Source organism: Capricornis sumatraensis, chromosome 2 (genome assembly GCF_032405125.1).
Source record: "Capricornis sumatraensis isolate serow.1 chromosome 2, serow.2, whole genome shotgun sequence".
In the NCBI taxonomy this organism is placed as follows: Eukaryota; Metazoa; Chordata; class Mammalia; order Artiodactyla; family Bovidae; genus Capricornis; species Capricornis sumatraensis.
In genome coordinates, this window is record NC_091070.1 from 11802552 (window position 1) to 11827239 (window position 24688).

At 40.2% G+C, this 24688-nt stretch overlaps 1 protein-coding gene across 8 annotated transcripts in view; it reads right to left on the minus strand.

Annotated features, from left to right (window-relative positions):
- Nucleotides 1-729: 729 nt before the first annotated feature.
- Nucleotides 730-24688, minus strand: part of NRXN3 (neurexin 3) — a 1763013-nt gene continuing 1739054 nt past the window's right edge. For 6 of the 8 annotated variants that reach the window (XM_068964455.1, XM_068964456.1, XM_068964454.1 and 3 more), the window contains one exon: nt 730-1031. In XM_068964455.1, the coding sequence (XP_068820556.1) occupies nt 730-1031 (302 nt within the window). Of the gene's footprint in view, nt 1656-24688 lie in introns of all 8 variants that reach the window. The other 2 variants (XM_068964453.1, XM_068964458.1) reach the window with 2 other exon arrangements.

Genomic DNA, 24688 nt, shown 5'->3' on the forward strand with positions numbered 1-24688 from the left:
GAGTTCATATGGCAACAGTCTCTCTTACTTTTGTTTTCTGAGATTTTTTTCTTCTTCTTAACTTATGTCCAATTATTTTCAAAAAATAATCAAATACCCAAAAGCCATTTTTTTCCCCTCAGATCTTGAAAAGTTACACGCACACTGGCCAGAACCAGATAAGGGTGGGTTTTTGTTGTTTTTAACTTTTTTTTTCTTTTCTTTTTTTTTGTTTTTTACATAATTAAACAAACAAACAAACAAAAAAAAACATTATTACAGTCAAGCTTCACAAACATTATTACAGACTCACTTGGAGTTATGGAACAAGTAAGCCATGAAGTCTTCTACCTTGGGTAAAAGGTCCTCAAGAGAAGGAAGCTTCCAAGTCTGCGAAAAGTTGGGGGGCCGGGCGGGGTGGGTGGGTGGGGGGGCGGGCGGCGGGGACCCACCTGCTCGCTCCAGCGTGCAAAAGTGTGTGCTGGCTGACACAGCAGGGCAGAAAGAACTTTCTGTCTCTGAGCGGCGACTGTGTCAAAGAATCCCGTGGCTTGCGCCTTCTCGGTTAGGTGCATCTTGGTGTTCTGTTCACGAATGATTTTCCCCACCGGAGTCACGGTCCAACACAGCCCCGTCTCCTGGGACAGTTCTGACCCCTGCGGAATGCTCAGGTTGCCAAGTACACGCGCGCCTGTGGGCAGAGGAACGACCCGGGCTCAGCTTCGCGCGCCGGGAGCGGCGGCGTGGCGCCTACACGTAGTACTCCTTGTCCTTGTTTTTCTGTTTCTTGTGGCCGCCTTTCGAGCTCGGTGGCTTCTCCTTGAGCAGGGTGCCGTTGCTCTGCGCCGAGTTGCTGATGTAGTTCCGCGTCTCGTCCACCTGGTAGGAGCCCTCGTCCCTGTTCCTGTACTTGTACATGGCGTACAGGAGGATCAAGATGCAGAGGGCGGCTGCAGCCACAATGCCGACGACCATCCCTGTTGTGCTGCTGGACTCGCGGATCACCTCTGAGGCCCCCGGGACCCGTCTGACTCCCGGCTCCGTGGGGTTTGCTGTGGGCACATTACGGAACATGGGGGAAGTAATTAGTGGGCTCTTCAGTTTGGTGCTGTCTAGCTCATAGGCAGTGGGCAACGGAAGCAAGACTAGATCAGGCTGGGGTTTGAGCTCACGGTTATTCATTTTGCCAGCTGGCAATTTGGGCACCATCCCAGACGAGGAGGAAGCTGTGAAGCGGATCAGCTCAGGGGACAAAGATGTGGTAGTAGTCCTACTAGTTTCGGAGGCTTTGTTAGGTCTAAAGTCCTTGGATTCCCACTTGGGCGCATGTGCTTTGTAGCCACCTTCGAAGATTGAAGTGGAAAGACTCTTATCTGTTACCAAGGAGAAGGTGGTGTAAAAATCTTCATCATCAGTAGGGGGCAGGTTAGAGTCAAAGGTTTCCCCTGAGCCATACCCAGATATCACCAAGCCATCATCATCACAACCATCGCTGCCTTGGTCCGACAAGCAAGGTAACCCCGCCTCAGAGGTCATAGACAGGGAATCTTTGGTGGTCTCAATAATGGTGAGGAGGGGGCGGAAGGTAGCGGGGAGTGTAATGGAAGGTGGACGAGTAGCAATAGGAGGGGTAGCTAAAGGGTCTTCTACAAGAAGAGGGAGAACTAATTCACCTCCTGGGATGGAAAAGAAAAGAGAGAAACAGAATTAGTACATTTGGAGAAACACAAGTCACAGCCGTGCTCAGTGAATGCAGTTCATAGGCCACATCTCAGAAATGATGAGAGCCTTGGATGTACATCCAGACCCTCTCTACTTGCAGCCTAATCGTTCTAGGCTGATCTAGAGCCCATGGTATGCCTCTTGCCACCAAAACCTGAAATTCATAGAGTGAGGGCTTAGATATTTAAAGATACTCTCAAGTAATCATTTAGATAGAATTCAAATAGGCTTTTTTCCAGGATCTGCTTATGGGATGATGACATTTAACTACACCACTGCAGATACTCACCATCAATTGTGCGTGTGCGTGTGTGTGTGTGTGTAACTGACCACATGCATGTGATTAATCTGAGCATTTCTTTATTTTCTTCTTGCTGCTGCAGCTGCTAAGTCGCTTCAGCCGTGCCCGACTCTGTGTGACCCCACAGACGGCAGCCCATCAGGCTCCTCTGTCCACGGGATTCTCCAGGCAAGAATACTGGGGTGGGTTGCCATTTCCTTCTCCAAGGCATGCATGCATGCTAAGTTGCTTCAGTCGTGTCCGACTCTGTGCGACCCCATGGACAGCAGCCCACCAGGCTCCTCTGTCCATGGGATTCTCCAGGCAGGAATACTGGAGTGGGTTGCCATTTCCTTCTCCAGTTTTCTTCTTAGGTTTCTACTTATTTGCTCCCATTAGGATGAGAATGACAGATTTTCCAGGTCACTGAGATCAAGATCAAGGAACACAAAAGAGCTCATCTTCAGTATTTTATAAGTTGCTACTTTTCATTTCACATTTATCAAGTGTAGGCTTTGTTTAGTATAAGCTAAGTAAGGGGAACTTACAGAGGTTAACATGTTCATACAACAGGCCTATTTTGACTATGCTGTTCCAGAAATTCCTCTGACTATAAAACAACAACTTGCTTTGTATTGGTCTAATGTTATATTCATACATTGCTTTTATGTTATATGCAATATATGCTGAGCAGACACTAGATTTTAAAAATACCGAGGCTATATATCCATGACTTACTGGAAACTTACTTTTAGATCCAGAAATGTAGAGAGAGCAAGTGAATTTTTAAGATCAGTGATTCTTGTTTAGAGTGGCAGATACTTATCAGTGTACCCACAGACCCTCCTCACCGCCCTTATACTAGGACTAGGTCAGGAAAGGAAGGTCAGGAGAGTTCATTAAATTATAGTCCGTGGAAATCATGGTTATCACAAATATTCTGTGGTGGCTGTTACTCACCTAAATGTAGGGCAAGCTTATTATTCCTGTATGTAAAGCAAGATAATCCTGTGTCTCTTTATAGTGTTATTTTCAAACAAAGAAAGAATCTCGGGAAGTCACAGTTCATGTCTTCTGTTAAATTTATTTAAAAAGTTATTTCAACTACTGTTTTTTAAAAATCTTCTAGCAGAGACAGCATGATGAGTCCCTGGCCCAGTTAATCTGCTTTTACCCACGTCAGAAGCTTTCATTCTCTGTCAGAGAAACTGAGTGAGGGGTTGGCAACAGTGTACCTGATGCGTATCATATGGAACGGAAGGCACAAGAGAGCATGGGACCTTCATTCCTGACCTACTCAACAATGTTACATAAGTGGGGAAATAAAACAAGAACCTTTTCTGAGAATCTCAAGATGGTATTTTGGCCTGCGCTCTAAACCCCAGGCTTCTCTTCTAGCGCTCAGAGTTTGCAGCTATTGAGCAACCGATTTTTGCAGATTTTACAAAGCTTAGGCTTGCTTTCCTGGGCTAGCAGGCCTGTGTTTTTTTTTCCTTTTTTTTTTTTTTTTTACATTGTGACCATATATAATTCATATGTCTTGCAACTTATTTAATGCATAATTTACACACTTTTGCTAGTTTTTATAAGTGGAATTTAGAATACAGGCCCCCAGAGGTAAGCCAGTCTTAAAACTAACCCCGAGGTGCCTCCTTTTCCCCCTGTTCTTCCAGCCCCTAGTGTTATATTTAAGGTGATGGAAGCAGGCAGTGTTTGAGTAAGGAAAGTGCAGTGAGAACAAAGGAGTGAAGGCTCGTGCAGTCTGCTTAAAGAGTCCCTTAGGATTGCTCAGAATGATTTTACTTGCCTTTGGAGGACAAGGCAGGATTTTCGTACCCATCTCACCCAGAACAAAGGTTTTAGCATGGGTCTTCTTTTCTGGCACAAATATGGAGAGTCATTTGCGTTTTAGAGCAAGGATAAAAGTCAACCCAATATATATTAAGTGGAAAATAAACTGGGATAAAGGGAAAGGAATGACTGATTTGTTGGGAGGCAAAGTCCTGGGACAGATAATTGAATGCAAAGGCAAATTGTTAAGTAGGATGTGAGTGTCCCTTTAAGTGAGATGAAGACCACTGTCTTCCTGATTACAGAGTGGCATTCATTTGCACTTTTAGTGTGCCATCTGTGACACCCAACTGGAGTCTTAACGTTTGCCTGTTTTCCCCCCTGTCTTTTCAATCCTAGCTAAAGCTTCCAGAGTGTCTTTGTTGTTTAAAAAACCTACAACATCTACACACTGCTCATTCTGCAGTTGAATCACTTCCACTTTCCTTTGCGTTTCACTTCTCATTCAACACCCTGAAGTGAGCATCTCTCTTGGAGCAGGAAAAAAAAGAGTGAAATTCATCCTTTTCATGATGGGAAGGAAAGAAGGTCTGGAAGCTTACTAATTAACAAAGAGCTTCTAAAAGTTGATGAGGCCCTTTTGTGAAATGGTAAAAGCTTATTTCAAAACTAAAATGATGGGTAGGCTGGTGCAGAGTTTTAATAACAGAATCTGTTAAAATTGTTAATCTTCAATTTTCTTGGCCATGCTACTATTAATCCTAGCAGTAGTGATAAAAATGATAAATTATGCCCCTCTTAGGGGCTTTTGAACCTAAAACTTGGTAATGCTTTATCAATGAAATTGTAGAAACTTCCATAGCTCCCCTGCCCTTGCAACTCAAGGAATTGGAAGAATGTCTATAGCATAAAAGGGAGTCCACTGGGGTGTAGGAGTTGGTGTTATAAAGGGGAATTAGAGTGAATATAGGTGGAAATTTTTAGATAACAGTAAACGGGAAAGGTGCCTGGGACAAGTATATGCCATTTTAACATCAAATTTTACATTTAAGATGACTCTAGGGTCCAGACGAGTCCAAGGGCTCTCACATCATTTGAGATAAACAGACGAGGCGTGTGTTTCTCCCATCATTAGATCCTTACTAGAAATGACTTTGACTGCAGAGGGCTACTTAAGAGTTCATGTTTATTTGTGTTAATCCAGAGTGACTATCCTCAGAAATGTTGGAGCAGCTGATAACTTTTTTCACTGCCCAAAGACCATGAAGTCAGTGATCTCTCAGATGACCATGCTTACAAAAGTATTCACAGAAGCAACAAGCTTAAAGTCATCAGGAGCTGCTGGCAGAGTATTACAAAACCCGTAATCCATCAAAACTCTCATTTCCTATTCTGTCCCCAGAACTCGTCTTTGATTTGGAATAAGAACTATCTGTTTTCCTTAAAGTTAGCATTTTAAATCAGGAATATATCCTCTTTTTTGACAGGGTTGTGCTCTTCTTTAAACCAGAGAGATCACTAGGGATATAAAAGGTCTATTTTAGCCCTGAAGGCTGCCCTGCTTTTTTGCTTTATGAGTGTATTTATAGATATATAATTCATGCGTCTAGGGCTGATATTCAGCTAAAGGGGCTCTCTGCCATTGGAAAAGACAGTGTATTAAAAATTTAATAGAACTCTTCTGAACTGTGAGAATGTTGTAGGTGATAGTGATGTGGTGGGTCATCTCAAAACACGAGAAGAGAAGCAGAAAGTTTTAATATGGCTCCAACCCTTGCCTCTCTGGAGATATTTGGGTCTTAGAAGTCACAAAAATATGAAAACCAGTGACACTGAAGAATGAGACTCTGGGAGAAGACACCATGCTCCAAGTCCTTACATTTCTTTTTATCTGTGTTTAGGTTCTTTACCTCTTCTTTTATTTTCATTTTTCTAATTCTCTGCTGGGAAACTCACGCACAGTGGGGAGAAGTCATTTTTCCCCACCAAATTAGTTATTGAATTGTATTCATTTAGTCATTTGGTGCCACAGAAGTGTATACTTGTAACACATCCATATCTGGAAACTTGGAATTGTGAAGCTCTTCTTCAACTGTCCTCAGGAAAAATAGTCTTGGATAGACATGGCAAGTCCCTGGGGAGCAGACACCAGAAAAATTCAAGTGTCTCAAAGGGACTTAGCTTTTTAAATAGTATTTTAATGAGATGAGAATCTTTAGGCAGGACATTTTCCCCCTAGTGTATCTGAAATGGATTTGATTCCAAAAGGCTACAGAGTCTGTTCTTTTCAAGATGTGCCCAGATAAGATGAGCAATAGCCCCTTGATATCATCGTGTGGGTGTGCATGAAAAGTCGCTTCAGTCGTGTCTGACTCTTTGCGACCCCATGGACTGTAGCCCACCAGGCTCCTCTGTCCATGGGACTCTCCAGGAAAGAATACTGCAGTGGGTTGCCATGCCCTTCTCCAGGGGATCCCCCCAGCCCAGGAATCGAACCTGCATTTCCTGCATTGGCTAGTGGGTTCTTTACCACTAGCACCATCTGGGAAGTGTAAAAGAAGGAATGTCTTGTGGAGTTTTTCATCTGCATATTGGTTAAGAGTTTTGCCTTTGAAATCACTCAGACTTAAGTTAGCATCACAGTTTTCTGGTTTACTAGCCCCATGAGTTGGTCAAAGTTATTAAATTATTTGTAGAATGGAAATAAGAACACAGCTTACCTCAAGCCACCAGTGTAAATAATGATTCATGTTAGTGTCACTTAAAATGCATGTTAAGTATTTAGCACAGAGATGACTGCTATTCTAATATGCTAACTATTAGTAATATTTCTATCAGGTATTTGGGGCCTATAAACACGGATACTGTTGATTACTTTTTTCTGACCATTTTTAACAGAGTAGTCTCATGCTGAGGTAGAAGTATAATAATATAGGATCTAGATAATTAAGGCTCTTTTTAATGCAGTGTTTGAAGAATGTTATAATAACCCCAAGAGCTTGTATTTAAAAGAAATGACTAGCCTTATATCAAATGACTTAGGCATCTTCAACAAAAACAAAAGGTTTCAATTAGATAAAATAGCGCTCCATTTAGGAGGTTCTTAGTTTTAAACCTAAACTATCATCCAACATATCAACACTATATACTCATATAAACCAAGGCAGATAAGGCTCACTCACAGATGCTGCTGTATTAGAATCATATCCCTTATCCACGCTTCAGTGTGATATTTTTGCAATAGTAATACTAATACCTAAAATTAGAGTGAAGCAAGTAACGTCTTCATTTAAAAATTCTATAGCACTTCTTGCTGATCTTATGTTTCCTGAAATGCATAACTGATCCAAATACCTTTAAGGGCAAGGAGTATTCTCATGGTAGAGTCACACAAAATGGTAATACCTACCGAAAACATTTCCTAAATAAAACTTGAGGTGTGAAAATCATCATGTTTCTTCTTGAGAGAATCCTAGGATCCTTTTAAAGCTTACCTGATTAAATCCCTGAGAGAAATGGCAAATATTAATAGAAAGGGAAAAGGACAGACAGACAGGAGGAGGGGAGGTTGGGTGCTTACTGTGCATGGGTGTCTCTCACCATCGTTAAGGCAGCATTAACGATGCTTTGGAAGGCAGCATTATCATATTATCATAGGACAATACTTAAGAAATCTGAGTCTCATGATGTCTCTTTTCTCAATCAGTCTGATTTTGCAGTTTTCAGTGATGGTGATATTTTAATCCTGGATAAAACAAACTCTACCATAGTCACTTGAGAGTATCTTATTTCCCCTGTGCTGAAGGAAAATAAAATCAGGGACTGATTTTCCCAAATGTTCTCTAAGGAGTTAAATTAGGATGTAATTACCACTGAAACACTTGTCATTAACTCAGTTAATTTTCTTCTAGGGTACAGGCCTCCCATAGGTTGTATCTAATTTCATATCCCACTGTAGAAACTACCATTACTTTCAAAGCTTTAAAAGTTGGTTCAGGCAAAGAGGTCAGGCTTCCCTTGGATGGTAAGAACAATTTACCTATACCTTTCCACCAAGAGTAGAATTCACATCGATTATTAGGAGCAATTCAGCACAAAACACAACAGTGAAAATTAAGCAAATAGACACAAATGAAATAAAACATTTACTATTATCTTAAAAAATCATAGAGTAGAAAATAAAATCAACTTCAGGGCCAAAGTAAGCTAGAGGGAAAGAGAGCAAATAACATCAACATCAAGGCATTCACAATATAAGGAAGGACAGAAAGAAAAATAAAAGCAAATAAAAAAATACAGGTTGTTGTAGAGAAAATAAAGAAAGAAATCATTTCCATATAGACAAAATAATTTAAAAAAAAAAGCATACTGTATTAATTTATAGTCAACTTACATCAACAAATTGCCCGCATGTTTTTTGGCATGAAAGAAAAATTTACAAAAGAAAGTTGTGTAAGAATGCTCTTGGACAAATAGAATTGCCACATTCTTGTAACTTGCTTTTTTTTGTTGTCATTTCTTTTAAAACTTTTGAGCAAAATGTCTAATTTTCAAATATAATAATTTAAAACAGAGGATGATACAGGAGGCAACAACACATACATCCACACCACATAACACGAAAAGAAAAAAATCTGCACTTTATCAAGTTTTTTCTTACTTTCAGGGGCTTGGGAGGGCATCGGTTTTGAATCTGAAATTATTCTGATTGCGATGATTAAAAAAATCTTAAAAAAACAACCTGTTTAATTTTATAATTTGCCTTTAAAAAAATCTAAGAATCTAGAGAGTTTTGAATGAATTTCTGCATTAATATAGGTTCTCAGATATATATTGAGTTTAAATCTTTTTGTCTTTTTTTGACAAGTTCTAGAATTCCTTTATTTGAAGGGGATGGATGACAGCACATAAATTTGAACAATGCTAAAGAAAGGAGGGGGATGGGAAGGGAAGATGCAGAAAGGGTCGGGTCGTATCTATGAGTGTACTACACAAGAGATGAAGATGATGGGAGTAAATGTGTAAGTGAGTCGCCATGTCCATGTAAGGGCGGCACGGAGTGATCTAGCTGCATTAGAGCTTCTGGCTGTAAGGAAGGGATGGGCAATATACAAAAACAAATGAGCCTACACATGCCCATCTACAGATATAAAGAACAGAACTCTAACACTGACAATCTCACACACCCTAAGCTGCAACTTCTTCAACATGCAATTATTCCAAGAATCATTACAGTTTCATTAAAGATTTTCCAATAATAAAAACAGTTAAACTTCTGTCCCCACTAAAAGTAGCCAAGATACATGAAATAATAATCGTAGCAATAATAATAATACTTATAATAATGATCAGAAGGTTAAAAGCAAAAACAAGGAGACTAGGTTTATGCATTCAAGTTGAAAAACTTCAACGGCAGCCACACAGCCCCATCGAGAGTTAGGGGAGGGGTTAGAGATCTTCCTATGTGACTGAAAGACAAAGTTGTGCAGGGAGCCTGCTAGCTGGGTCGTTCATTACTTCCTTCCATAGGAAGGGTACTGTCTGAGTGATGTCACCCATCTGCCCCATTCCACCCATGGTGCGTGTGATTCTGGTGAGACTAGGCTTATGTTAAAGATGTGGCTGTGGGGATTCTGCAGCTGAAGTTGTTCCACATTTAAAGAGGGAGTGGGGGAAAGTTGCAGAAAACAATTCATAACATTTTTTTTGTCATAGTTTTGGATAAAACCAAATCTAAAGATCCAGCAATTAAAAAGAAACACATCAATATATATATATAGATAGATAGATATAGTACAAAAAGCACTTAATTCCCAAATAAGAAGGGAGCAAAGAACAAAAAATAATTTAAAGAAAAAAGTAGTTCACACACTTTCAGAGATGAACAACCAGATGCACACGCTGAGGAGGCACAGACAGAGCAGTCAGGGGACACTTTTTTTGTTGTTGTTGTTATTTTGTATTTTCTGGCTTATCGATTCCCCTTTTGGAGATAGCCAACATTAAAAACAAATGTTGCATTTTCTTTGAAAAAGAAAGTTTGCATTTTCTTAACTTTTTTTTTTTAAATAAAAAGGGCGTGCAGTCTGGATGTACGTCCTAAGTAGACATTTGAGAGAGAAAAAAAGAGGCTAAGACTGACAAATGGGTAATTGTCTATTATCCTGTCACTGCAGGAATGCTAACCAAGTTAATACATGCTAAAAGTAAGTTGCATTTAGGGAAAATAGAAAAACAGAACAGCAAGCTAGGGTTGGGAAGAGGTCAGCAAGACAAATTTGAGAGTGGGAGAAAGGTATTGGATTTAGTTTCATGCCTTTCCAGTAGGGGCAGAGGGCATCCCCAGACTTCTGGCCAATTGCATTCTTGTAAGCATGTGTGTGGATATGTGTTCATGTGTTGGGCGTTGAAGTAGAGCGTGTAGAGGCAGCAACTGAGGTAAAAAATACCCATGAGTTCATGGGTTCTGCTCTAGGAAACTTAGCCCGATTCATTCACAATCTCAGAAGGCACATTTTGTAAGACATAGAGGGGTCATCATTAACACGGCTCCATGTACGTGTTCTTGGGCTTAGCCAAACTGACAGGGTACACGTGTGACAATTGTGGTCATCAAATGTACCTATAAATGGAGAGTTTGGAGCTTCTCCTAAGTAACAGGAGCAAACCCCCATTCTCCAGGCCTCTGCTCCGAAAGAGCACAGTGCCACAGAGTCAGTAAGCTATAGGATCGTCAGGCAAGGAAGGTAGCTTATTTGAAGGACATTGGGGGAAACTGTGCCTGTCTCCTAGAGACTGTGTGGGAAACAAAATGCTCCATTCAACCTACAGTGACAGAGAGAAAAGAGAAACTGTGTGTGTGTGTGTGTGTGTGTGTGTGTGTGTGTGAGAGAGAGAGAGAGAGAGAGAGAGAGAGAGAGAGAGAGAGAGAGAGAGAGAGAGAGAAGATAGGGCAGAAAGGACCATGGGGAAAGTTTTTAGAAATGGCTTCAGCCTCTACTGGAAGAGATCACAAGAATTACACTAATTAGTTTGTCCCTGTGAGAACATTAATGGTCAACCAAGGACTGGGAAACCCGGGTAGGAGAACCACAGAGGTGAGACACTTGAGAGCATCTGGTTCTGAAGCCAATTCCAACTACTCCTAAGAAGCTTTTTGGGGTGACTTTGACAAATAGAATACATTTGTGAGGAGGAGTCAGACTTTTGTCCCCTATGGGACGCCCCTTTTATTATTTTATTTTAAAATGATCATAGTAATGTGTCCCCATGGGTCAGTCCGTACCAAGATTTTTAGTCTCTGGTTTTATGTGAATTGTTATTCGAGGAACTTCACAAAGTACAGCTGGAGGTTTTAGGAGGAGGGGAAAAAAATCCCAAAAATATAGGAAAAGAAAAACCCTTGTTGCCATTTAGTTAATTTTTTTGGAATAATTATACTTTTAACATTGAATTTTATTGTATGACTAAACCCTATAAATGTTAATATTGCCTCACAAGGCATCAATTAACTTCTGGAGAACAAAGTTTTAATAACATTCACATGAGCTATTTTTTGTTTCATGGGCAATTTTGTAGGAAACATAAGTGATATAAATCTGAGATATGTCCAGGTATCATACTCCTGTAAAATGAGAGGTGTTTTGAAGAAGATCCATCAGCAATTTGAATCTCCTAAGGTTTATACCGAGTAATTTACCTATTTCAAAACTGCCTGTTTTAAAGCTTTTATAAGTAGGACACCATTTACTTTCTGGAAATCACTGGTTTAAACAATTGAACATACCAAAATTTATGGTTGTCATTTTGCAAATAAAATAATATATGTATTTTTTAAACCCATGGAAGCCACAGTTTCAAATGAAGCCAACACAGTGCTATATCAGTGCATATACGTTTTAGAAGTCAACCAGCAGTTAATACACACAAAGCTTGTCCGATGTCTAACATAAGATAGAAAATAACGTTGCGAGTAGCTCATAATCAGGTCACAAATTCATTTTCATATTTCATTAGATAGCTACACTAGGTTTTTATTACCAATAACTGCATGGTTCTCTGTATATGCCTCTGCTGAGTGTTAAGAATGCTTTGGGATTATATTCCATTGAGAACAAATAATACAATAATTTGACTTGAAATAGCATATTTTGATGTGACATTTTTATCCCACTGTGTCCTAATAACTGTCTAAATGCAAAATCTGACTTTTAAGAACATCAAATGCAGTAAGATGGAGTTACTCCGAATGCATCTCAGAAAGTGCACTTGTTTTGAAGAAATATGTTTCTCAGCTGCCTGTGGTTGTACCTGAGAAGCCCAAAGAATACTGAAGGAATTCATGGTGCAAACCCACCTCTCTGGCAGAGTGGGTCCTGCTCGATAAGAACACTGTCTTCAGTGTGCACAGGTGAGATCCCAGAGGAAAGTCCAAATGAATTATTTTATATAACCTCCAAGATGGGAAAGAGCCCAGAACACCATCAAGCCCAATACTCAGAACTGTATTTCTATATTCATGATCTGCTTGCTAAATAAAAGCAACTTTTTATACTTAAGAAAAAAGATAGGATAAAGCATTACAAAAGTTAGTACTACATTTTCAAACCTCACAAGGTAGGATGTTTACATATAGAAGGACCTTGAATTGATGACTTCTTCCCCTATGTTTACAAAACCCTTAACTTGTACCTGCAGCTCTGTCCCCTAAAATTTAGGGTGAGAATATTGCATCTTTTTATCTTTATTTTTCCAACTAACCAAAATACTAATAATCATTCAAACATTTTTGAATGAACTAATGAATGACTATCATTAACTGCTTTTTTTTTTTTTTCCACCCCTACACTAGCCTAGAGCTTTCCATAGAGGAATTAAAATCTCATATCAAAAGTGGCTTCCCTTGTACCTGAAATCTAGTATACGGGACAGAAGTCTTAGAGTCTGGAGACCTGAGTTCCAATCTTGATTGTATTACCTACTATGCTAGTTTGTTAGGACATGGAAAAGTCAGTTAATCCCCCTGAGTTTGTTTCTTCCTGTGTAATATGGAGATTATAATGTCTGGTTAATTAACCTACCTCAAAGGGTAAGTTTATACAACTGAGACTTTGAATGTGAAAGAGCTTATAAATTATAAAGGGCTCTTCAAATGTCTGTTACTTTTTTCTTCAAAGTCGACACTGTAGCATCAACTATAAAATGAGGGTGTCCCAGACAGTGGAGATTAGCACTACTCCAAGCGTGATACTTAGAGTATGTGCTTCAGCTTATTCATCAAACAAATAATAGCCTCAGTCAAAAATCTTAACATAAGTAGTATTACTACTGTGCTGTGCTTAGTCACTCAGTCATGTCCAACTCTTGAGACCCCATGGACTGTGGCTCACCAGGGTCCTCTGTCCACAGAATTCTCCAGGCAAGAATATTGCAGTGGGTTGCCATTCCCTTCTCCAGGCGATCTTGCCAACCCAGGGATCAAACTCGGGTCGCCTGCCTTGCAGGCAGATTCTTTACTATCTGAACCACCAGGGAAGCCCCTGTTGAACTTCTCTTGAACTCCTGTTCTACCTCTCCAGCAGTGCTAAGTTCTTAAAGCTTGATTAGTTCATATTTCAGTGGTAAATTGTTATTTCTGCCTATAATTTTATAGTTACTTTATTTCACTCTTCTGTGGGTTAGAGTTAAGCTCCAAAGAGGTCATATTGAGATATGTTCCCATAGGAACACTTTTTATCAAGTCATGTCATTTGATACAAGTTACTCCTCACCCCAACCCCTGGAATCTCAGTTTGCTCATTTACAAAATCAGAAAGACAAGTCCTTTTTAGCTCACAGATGTATGTAAATTTAAGTAAAATTACTTTGGAAACTATGTAATATTTGATTCAAATGGAAGAAGATGTTATTTGCTATATCCTAAGAGTTCAATGCCACTTGTCACTACTGAAGAAACCAATTAGGATAGTGACAAGGGTGGGTTTCTCATCAAATTCACTTGGAAAAACATATCCCAACAAGGATATGGGGGATAAGATGAGGACATGAAGGGATGGAAGGTCAAAGTAGCATTTTAGCTCTTTTCTTCCAGAAGAGTTAATACTGGTTAAGATATACAAAAGAGAAAACCCACTTAAGAAATTTCCAGGAATTAATATTTTAATTTTCATTTTGTTTGAATGGTAATCAGGTATAAGTAATTCTGTCTTCAGGATATTACAAGCTCCTTGATGCACAAGCTGAATCTTTCTAATTATTTTATGTTTTTTTAAATCCATCTAACATAGAGCAGGGCACACCTCAGGTCTTCAGTACATATTTGTTGAATTCAGCTACAAAATATAGAACAACTTGCAACACTTGGATCTCTGATTTGTGAAGTGGGTGGGATTCAAAAAAAGGTCATCCTTATTAATACTCATTTATTTAATCAAGAGTTCTCTTCGGTGAGTATATTCATGAAGAGAAACAAAGACAAATAGCAGTGTAAACAGGGCTTAAAGCCATGAATTTAGCAACTGCTCTCCTTTTCTTAACCTTGCTTCTCTGTGGGTTTTTAGGGCTAAAATATGCATACAGCTCATTATTTGCAAGCTACTAGGTCTTCATAATATAATTAAAGTGCAAGACATTAGCTAATAGAAAAGATTTGTTTTATCCACATAAAGACCTATGTGCCAGTCAGAAATGAAGACTGTCTGAAATACTTTCTCCCTTTAGCTTGAATAGCCCAAGATTTTTCCAATTTTCCTCTTTCTCTTCTGATCCTTCATCCTATTTCTTGGTTAGTTCCAGGTGTGGCCCTAGGCCAAGCCATCCCATCCTGTCCCGTCTGTAAAGACCTATCACTCATATGATGGTGATTTGCAGTTCAAGCCTCCTTTCAGATTCCAATTTCCCATATCCAACTGGCTACTCAAGGTTCCTACTGCAATATCGAAGCAGCACCTTAAATTCAAAAGGGCTAAGAGAGAACTTTGGATTCCACTGTCCTCCTACACTTGCATCTTTCCCATCTTTTGGGTGTGACCCAAGTGGTGGTGTTTAGTTGCTAAGTCATGTCCAACTCTTTGCAACTCCATAGACTGTACAGTGCATATGTGGAGGTGAGTTGGGGTAGGGGATCCAGGTGAACAAACCCCTAATTAATCACGATATCTGAGCCCCTACCCCAACTCACCTCGACACATGCAGTGTAGCAGGAAGTTCTGTTGACTCTGGCAACAAATCCCTTACATTGACTTTCCCCCATAGCTATCACCCATGTCATGGAGTAAGCCACTATACTTCCTTGCCTGGACGCTGCAGTAGCCTCCCCATTGATTTCCCACATCCATTCTCCATAACAAAGCCACAGAAACGTTCAAGAATTATATAATATAAAACAGGTCAAGTCACTTTCTTGCTTCACATCTTCAAAGGTAGAATTTTCCAAACCAAAATTCTGTACCACGACCTATGGTGAAAGTTGCCTTTGATCTGCCTACCACTCTCCGACAGCTGCCCCTGACCCAGAATGTCTCAGCATCTGGCCATGCCAGCTTCCCTTCCAAGAACACCCCGTTACTTTTTGCCTGGTTGATTTCTTCTGATGGTCCAGGTCTCTCTCCCAATTTTACTCCTCAGAGAGGTCTTCCATGACTTCCCTAGTAAGCAACGTGCTCACTAACTGATTATCCCCTCATGATTCTCTGTAGAATTTACTAGGTAATTCACACCCATTTATTCATGGAATATAAGCTCCATGAGCATGGAGATTTTGTCTTATTCTCCAGTGTACTTAGAGCACTGCTTGGCACTTGGTATGAACTCAGGAAATCACTGCTAGTGAAAGAACCATGGCTCAAATAGCCTGAAAACCCTTCAAAAAGGGAGGTCAGGCTACTCGTCTCTCTTGCAATCCTCCATAGCTCCACGCACAGTGCTATTCCCACAGGAGACCTTGAGTAAATGGTCTGTAGACTGACTATTGAGGCATTGCATTCTCTATTCTATTTTCTTTTACTCTTCTCTAAACCAGATGGGATTTCCCTGAGTTCCAGCTAGCAGTTCCAAAGCAAATTGGACCTTCTCATCCACAGCTGGCTTAAGCCTTCCTCCCAAACCCCACATCACTGTCTAACTCATTCTTCCTCTCATAAACTGGTGCTGGGATGTTTATTAAAAAAAACTCAGGCTTTCCTTTGCAGTTGTGAAAGCTAAAGATAAAATAAACAGGACAGTCAGGCCTACCGCTGCCAGACTGTGATGTATGTCTTCAGGCAATAGGAAGGAATGGGCCAAATGAATTATCAGTGGGAGTGATGGTGATCGAGGTAGTGAAAATGTACTTGGCTATTTTGCCTGCTGTGGTCCTGCCGTCAGTAACAGCAGAACCCCGCAACAGTGGGGTCTTTTTCCTGAACTGATACCACGAGATTTTATGACCATGTTTTTAGAGTAATAAATTATTCAAGAAGCTTTATTTTGCTTCTGTTTTCCACCCAAGTCCCTCTACTCTCTCATTATGACCAGAATCCTGACCGTGTTCCTTGCGCTGGAGGGTTTTTGGTGGTAGAAGCTGGGCGTTCCTCTGGTGCCTCCTCTCTGCAGACCCCTTAGGTGCTCTATGTTGTCCATGAGAAACAGCCATACTTGATGGTGTATGTTACAATAAAATTCACCGTATCTTGAAAACACCCTCTTTTCACCTAAACTCCATCTTCACTGCAAGCAATGTAGAGTGTTCAAAAATCAATATCATGAAGGCATTTTTATACACAGTGGAAATTAATACTATGCAAACAACCTGAAAAGCTTGCCCAAGACTCATGCATTTGACATCAAAATGATATACCACGATTGCCTGACTTTGACTATGTCTCGTGGTTGTTGTTCAATCGCTCAGTCGTGTCTGACTATCTGGGACCCCATGGACTGCAGCACATCAGGCTTCTCTGTCCTTCACCATCTCCCAGGGCTTGTTTAAACTCATGTCCATTGAGTCGGTGATGCCATCCAACCATCTCATCCTCTGTCGTCCCCTTCTGCCCTCAATCTTTCCCAGCATCAGGGTCTTTTCCAATGAGTCAGTTCTTCACATCAGGTGGCCAAAGTACTGGAGAATCAGCTTCAGCGTCAGTCCTTTCAATGAATATTCAGGGTTGATTTCCTTTAGGACTGACTTGTTTGATCTTGTGGTCCAAGGGACTCTCTTCTCCATACACAGTTCAAAAGCATCAGTTCTTCAGTGTTCAGCTTTCTTTATGGTCCAGTTCTCATATCCATACATTACTACTGGAAAAACCAAAACTTTGACTAGACAGACCTTGGTTGGCAAAGTAATGTCTCTGCTTTCTAATAAGCTGTCTAGGTTGGTCATAGCTTTTCTTCCAAGGAGCAAGTGTCATTTAAGTTTATGGCTGCAGTCACCATCTGCAGTGGTTTTGCAGCCCAAGAAAAGAGTCTCTCACTGTTTCCATTGTTTCCCCATCTATTTGCCATGAAGTGATGGGAGCGGATGTCATGACCTTCGTTTTTTGAATGTTGAGTTTTAAGCCAACTTTTTCACTCTCCTCTTTCAATTTCATCAAGAGGCTCTTTAGTTCCTCTTCACTTTCTGCCATAAGGGTGGTGTCATCTGCATATCTGAGGTTTATTGATTGTAGCATGATTTTGACTATGTCTTACCTGAGTCTCAAGCAGCTGATTTACCAGAGAAAAGAAGACTACAGAGATGCCTACATGTGCAAGACACATATCATGAGATTTATTTTTAAAATTTGTAAACTCAAATATTGTAGATTAGAAAGGAGATATAATACATTCCCTAGTCATTCCAAAAACTCAAGGCACATGGGCCTCCAGATTAGTAAAGTTACATGCTTAGGGACACATGCACATGATAAAATGGTTGACATAGTGATCCTTGAAAATACAAAAAAGGAAAAAATATATACAAATTTCAATTATATAGTTAAAATACTAAATTAACCAGAAGCCTACTTCTAGAGGGACATGTTCTTAAGAGTTATTGAGAACTTACTCTCTGCCAGACATTGTACTAAGTACTTTAAATATTTAATTTCACTTAATCATTACAAGTTCATCTTACATATCAGTCAGCTTGGGCTGAAAGGAGTTAATTTGCTTGAATTTATACAACTAGGAAGTTGAATAGTCATGACTAAACTTAATCCTCTATGTTTTATATTAAACAATGCCGCCGCAAACCAGGATGTTTTTCAATATTCAGTTCTCAGTGAGTATGGGAAGTTATAAACAAGCTAATCTTTAGGTACAAAAACAGATTCCACAGGAGATCCTAGGAGCTCTACCAATTTATTTCAAACTCCAATGCACAATGAGATGTTCACAGGGCTCCGAGAGGCTTTTGGCACAATCTCTGGTCATCGAAGCCAGACCTGCTAAATCAGCCTCTGTTGGGTATAGTGGGGACAAGATGACAGGCACTGTCTGAATATCTGTTTTTTTTTTAAACCTCCCCAAAGGGTTTTTATGCAAAACCAGGTTGAGCTCATAATCAAAAGACCTACTAAATCCCAGCTGTGATCTGCTCCCTGTCACCTGGAATTAAGCCATAACCTCTCTTGTTTGTAAGATGGTGATAAACCTCACTGGATGTTGAATTAATAGGAGATGCTAGCTATATAAGCATTTTATAAAATATATATACATACTTTTAAAATGTTATAAGACTAACAATTATCTTCACTGGCACACCAAAACCTGCTTAAAATTACTAATACATTAATTTTCAGTTAAGTTCAGTTCAGTCACTCAGTCGTGTCCGACTCTTTGCGACTCCATGAATTGCAGCACTCCCTGTCCATAACCATCTCCTGGAGTTCACTCACACTCATGTCCATCGAGTCGCTGATGCCATCCAGCCATCTCATCCTCCGTCCTCCCCTTCTCCACCTGCCCACAATCCCTCCCAGCATCAGAGGCTTTTCCAGTGAGTCAACTCTTTGCATGAGGTGGCCAAAGTACTGGAGTTTCAGCTTTAGCATCATTCCTTCCAAAGAACACTTGGGCTGATATCCTCTAGAATGGACTAGTTGGATCTCCCTGCAGTCTAAGGGACTCTCAAGAGACTTCTCCAACACCACAGTTCAAAAGCATCAATTCTTTGGTGCTCATAACCAACTCTCACATCCATACATGACTACTGGAAAAACCAATGCCTTGACTAGACGGACTTTTGTTGGCAAAGTAATGTCTCTGCTTTTGAATATGCTATCTAGGTTGGTCATAACTTTTCTTCCAAGAGTAAGGATCTTTTAATTTCATGGCTGCAGTCACCATCTGCAGTGATTTTGGAGCCCCAAAAAATAAAGTCTGACACTGTTTTCACTGTTTCCCCACCTATTTCCCATGAAGTGATGGGACCGGATACCGTGATCTTCGTTTTCTGAATGTTGAGCTTTAAGCCAACTTTTTCACTCTCTTCTTTCACTTTCATCAAGAGGCTTTTTAGTTCCTTTTCACTTTCTGCCATAAGGGTGGTGTCATCTGCCTATCTGAGGTTACTGATATTTCTCCCAGCAATCTTGATTCCAGCTTATGCTTCTTCCAGCCCAGCATTTCTCATGATATACTCTGCATAGAAGTGAAATAAGCAGGGTGGCAATATACAGCCTTAACGTACTCCTTTTCCTATTTGGAACCATTCTATTGTTCCATGTCTAGTTCTAACTGTTGCTTCCTGATCTGCATATAGGTTTCTCAAGAGGCAGGTCAGGTGGTCTGGTATTCCCATCTCTTTCAGAATTTCCCACAGTTTATTGTGATCCACACAGTCAAAGGCTTTGGCATAGTCAATAAAGCAGAAATAGATGTTTTTCTGGAACTCTCTTGCTTTTTCCATGATCCAGCAGATGTTGGCAATTTGATCTCTGGTTCCTCTGCCTTTTCTAAAACCAGCTGGAACATCTGGAAGTTCACAGTTCACGTACTGCTGAAGCCTGGCTTGGAGAATTTTGAGCATTCCTTTACTAGCATGTGAGATGAGTGCAATTGTGTGGTAGTTTGAGCATTCTTTGGCATTGCCTTTCTTTGGGATTGGAATGAAACCTGACCTTTTCCAGTCCTGTGGCCACTGCTGGGTTTTCCAAATTTGCTGGCATATTGAGTGCAGGACTTTCACAACATCATCTTTCAGGATTTGAAAGAGCTCAACTGGAATTCCATCACCTCCACTGGCTTTGTTCATAGTGATGCTTTCTAAGGCCCACTTGACTTCACATTCCAGGATGTCTGGCTCTAGGTGAGTGATCATACCATCATGATTATCTTGATTGTGAAGATCTTTTTTGTACAGTTGTTCTGTGTATTCTTGCCACCTCTTCTTAATATCTTCTGCTTCTGTTAGGTCCATGCCATTTCTGTTCTTTATCGAGCTCATCTTTGCATGAAATGTTCCTTTGATATCTCTAATTTTCTTGAAGAGATCTCTAGTCTTTCCCATTCTGTTGTTTTCCTCTATTTCTTTGCACTGATCGCTGAGGAAGGCTTTCTTATCTCTCCTTGCTATTCTTTGGAACTCTGCATTCAGATGCTTATATCTTTCCTTTTCTCCCTTGCTTTTCACCTCTCTTCTTTTCACAGCTATTTGTAAGGCCTCCCCAAACAGCCATTTTGGTTTTTTGCATTTCTTTTCCAAGGGGATGGTCTTAATCCCTGTCTCCTGTACAATGTCCCGAACCTCAGTCCATAGTTCATCAGGCACTCTATTTTAGGACTATACAAAAAAATCATTTTTGTTTCTAATATTCTGCTGCTGCTGCTCTAAATTTAACATGGTGGAAGCTTCTGTTATCTACAAGTACCTATCAAAATAATCTAAATGATTTGATACCTCTGCTATTTCCCTGAGTTGTCAAATTACAAATGCTCTCTGAATATCTCTGTTCCCCATTGTTTTCTTCCGTACCACATCCTAATCCATCTCTGCTGTGCACAAATTTTTAAAAAGTGCTACAAATCAATAGTTGGAGAATTTTACCACATTGTTCTCTTTTGATACCCTATTATTTTATTCTACATTTTAAATCCAAACTGGTAGGGTCCACTAATTGTTCTAAAGAAAAATGGCTTTCTCTGGACTCATCAAACAGATGCCACGCTCAGTCTCAGGTAGGACAGAAGACACAAGAATCAGCTTCCTCCCGGGTCCTTTCAGCACCATGGAGTCCACCTTGTCTGCCAGAGTGACATGGTGTTCAGATGAGGACAAGACACTCGCAGGGCTGCAGATCAGTGTCACAAACTGAGCGAGGATTACAGCCAGCTTTGAAAACAGAAGTGCCGACCACCATGTGGTCACCGTTAATATCTCCTCGGCCAGACCACATCAGCTTTTTTCAGGGTGGTTTCCCGTATTATTTCTCCACCGTGAAATAATATATCAGCAAACAGATCCTGATCTATTTTTCTCCTGGGCTGTTTCAGATGAATATGCTATTTGATCTTTAGGTTTTCATGCTAACATATGATAACCACATGAGGTATCTATCAAAAAAGGAAATATTTGAGAAACAATAAAGGTTTTCTCTTCCGTAGTGGTATTGTGTTTAATTAAGAAAGTCAGCATGGTGAAACCCTAAAACCTACTTCCAATCTCCATCTTTATGCAGAAATTTAATGTGCTCACATGTACTGACTCCGTTAGAATGTTTGCTCATTAATTTTGTTCCTCTTTCCTAGTATTAATCCGTAGTAATGTTTTCCCCAATGCTATTAGCCAAAAGGTCATAATTGTTCTTTCAAATGGATGGATGGCACTGAAAGCTGAAGCTTAAAATTCATCAACTGCTAAGTATTGTCTCTGAAAAATCATGTAGCCTACGGTTGGCCTTTGTTGGGTCTCTCTTAAAAAATTAAGGCTATGCTTTATTACATATTATTTAGTTATTCAACACAAAATACATTAGCCCTCCTGCAAACAACTTACTAGGAAAATCCTTATTATCTTGGATTCTCGATAGGATTTTTGGATAGTGAAAGATCATCATCACTCTCTTTTTTTTTAATCGATAGGCAAGGTGACTAAGCAACCCAGTTGAGAGCTAAGGCTTGAGCAGTGTCATGAAAACTTAGACAAATCATTTAGTTCTTATAAAACCAGTTTTATCTTTCATTTTGTTTTGGTTCTATTTAAGTTGTCCTCCAGATGAGGGTATCTTATTTCCTTGAAAATATTACTTAGCAAGAAATAAGAGAATATACAGTTATGGTACATGCATCTGTCTGCTTGAAAGTCAGGGCTGTTTCACTGGATAGCTCCAGGGGATGCGGTTCCTGTTGCAGTTCATGTAAGGAGTATCCCCTCAAGTTGAGCAATGCAATGCCTGCCCAGTCTATGCAATAACCCCATGCAAGTTACCTTTGTACTTATGAATTAGCGTTTGTAACTACTCCAAATAAGACCTATTTCTGGTTCAGTTCCATTGATGACAGACAGTGTTTGGACAGGGCAGCAGCACGCAGTAGACAACTGTCCTTGGTCATTGCTACTTAAGAGTGTGAGCGGTGTTGACCAGACAGATAAAGACAGGAAGAGAGGAATTATAGGCATGTGGCCATAGCACAGAATAAGGATCCAATAAATAATTACTGGAAAATAAAAAAAAGTTATTTCCCAGCGTACCCTATGGACTTGGCTCATGGGCACAAATCAAGACAAAAAGATATTGCACTTTAAGTGTCTATGCATTGTAGCTTCTGAAGACCCTTCATATTTGGAGAGATTTGTTTAACCTATAGTCCCTAAGGCTTATTTCTTTGGTTTAGATGGAAAGAATTTTAAAGCAAGGACTAAACTAGAAATAATTCACTCTGATACTTTTACAGAAAGTAACACAAAAGAACTATGAAGGGTAAAAAGAATAACTTTGTTGAGTAATGGCATTCACTATTTGTGGTCCAAAGAATAAAGTCTTGAAGGAGAAAGAGATGGAAGTAGCTATCCAATGTTTCCAGAGAAACCAGAGAGATAAGTAAGATCAAATGCTGTTTGTCTGTTCACACTGTTTATGCATCCTGCTTCAAGCAAAGTTTCCAGAAAGTAAGCTCTCCTGACCTTCCTAGAAAAGACAGGACATTAGGAAGCAGGGCATGGAGGTAATCTTACTTAGTGATTATGTAACCTCAAGTAGGAGAAGGCAATGGCACCCCACTCCAGTACTCTTGCCTGGAAGATCCCATGGACGGAGGAGCCTGGTGGACTACAGTCCATGGGGTCGTGAAGAGTCGGACATGACTGAGCAACTTCACTTTCATTTTCACTTTCATGCATTGGAGAAGGAAATGGCAACCCACTCCAGTGTTCTTGCCTGGAGAATGCCAGGGACGGCGGAGCCTGGTGGGCTGCCTTCTATGGGATCGCAGAGAGTCGGACACGACTGACACTACTTAGCAGCAGCAGCAGCAGCAACCTCAAGTAAGTGGCTTTAATTCTCTGCACCCCATTTTATTGCCCGTAAATGTAAGCGTTAGATAAGATAATCTTTTTTTACATTAATTTACTTTTTATTGAAGGATAATTGGTTTACAGAATTTTGTCGTTTTCTACCAAACCTCAAATGAATCAGCCATGGGTATACATATGCCCCCTCCCCATCTCACCCCTCTAGGTTGATATAGAGCCCATGTTTGAGTTTCCTGAGCCATACAGCAAATTACCATTGGCTTATCTATTTTAAAATTTAGATATCTATTTTATCTAAGGTCAAGTGGGCCTTAGAAAGCATCACTACAAATAAAGCTAGTGGAGGTGATGGAATTCCAGTTGAGCTATTGCAAATCCTGAAAGATGATGTTGTCAAAGTGCTGCACTCAATATGCCAGCAAACTTGGAAAACTCAGCAGTGGCCACAGGACTGGAAAAGGTCAGGTTTCATTCCAATCCCAAAGAAAGGCAATGCCAAAGAATGCTCAAACTACTGCACAATTGCACTCATCTCACACACTAGTAAAGGAATGCTCAAAATTCTCCAAGCCAGGCTTCTGTTCAAGCTGGTTTTAGAAAAGGCAGAAGAACCAGAGATCAAATTGCCAACATCTGCTGGATCATGGAAAAGGCAAGACTGTTCCAGAAAAACATCTATTTCTGCTTTATTGACTATGCCAAAGCCTTTGACTGTGTGGATCACAATAAACTGTGGAAAATTCTGAAAGAGATGGGAATACCAGACCACTTGACCTGCCTCATGAGAAACTTATATGCAGGTCAGGAAGCAACAGTTAGAACTGGACATGGAACAACAGACTGGTTCCAAATCGGAAAAGGAGTACGTCAAGGCTGTATATTGTCACCCTGCTTATTTAACTTCTATGCAGAGTACATCATGAGAAACACTGGGCTGGAAGAAGCACAAGCTGGAATCAAGACTGCCAGGAGAAATATCAATAACCTCAGATATGCAGATGATACCACCCTTATGGCAGAAAGTGAAGAGGAACTAAAAAGCCTCTTGATGAAAGTGAAAGAGGAGAGTGAAAAAGTTGGCTTAAAGCTCAACATTCAGAAAATGAAGATCATGGCATCCGGTCCCATCACTTCATGGGAAATAGATGGGGAAACAGTGGAAACAGTGTCAGACTTTATTTTGTGGGGCTCCAAAATCACTGCAGATGGTGATTGCAGCCATGAAATTAAAAGACGCTTACTCCATGGAGGAAAGTTATGACAAACCTAGATAGCATATTCAAAAGCAGAGACATTACTTTGCCAACAAAGGTCCGTTTTACTCAAGGCTATGGTTTTTCCAGTAGTCATGTATGGATATGAGAACTGGACCATAAAGAAAGCTGAACACTGAAGAACTGATGCTTTTGAACTGTGGTGTTGGAGAAGACCCTTGAGAGTCCCTTGGACTGCAAGGAGATCCAACCAGTCCATTCTAAAGGAGATCC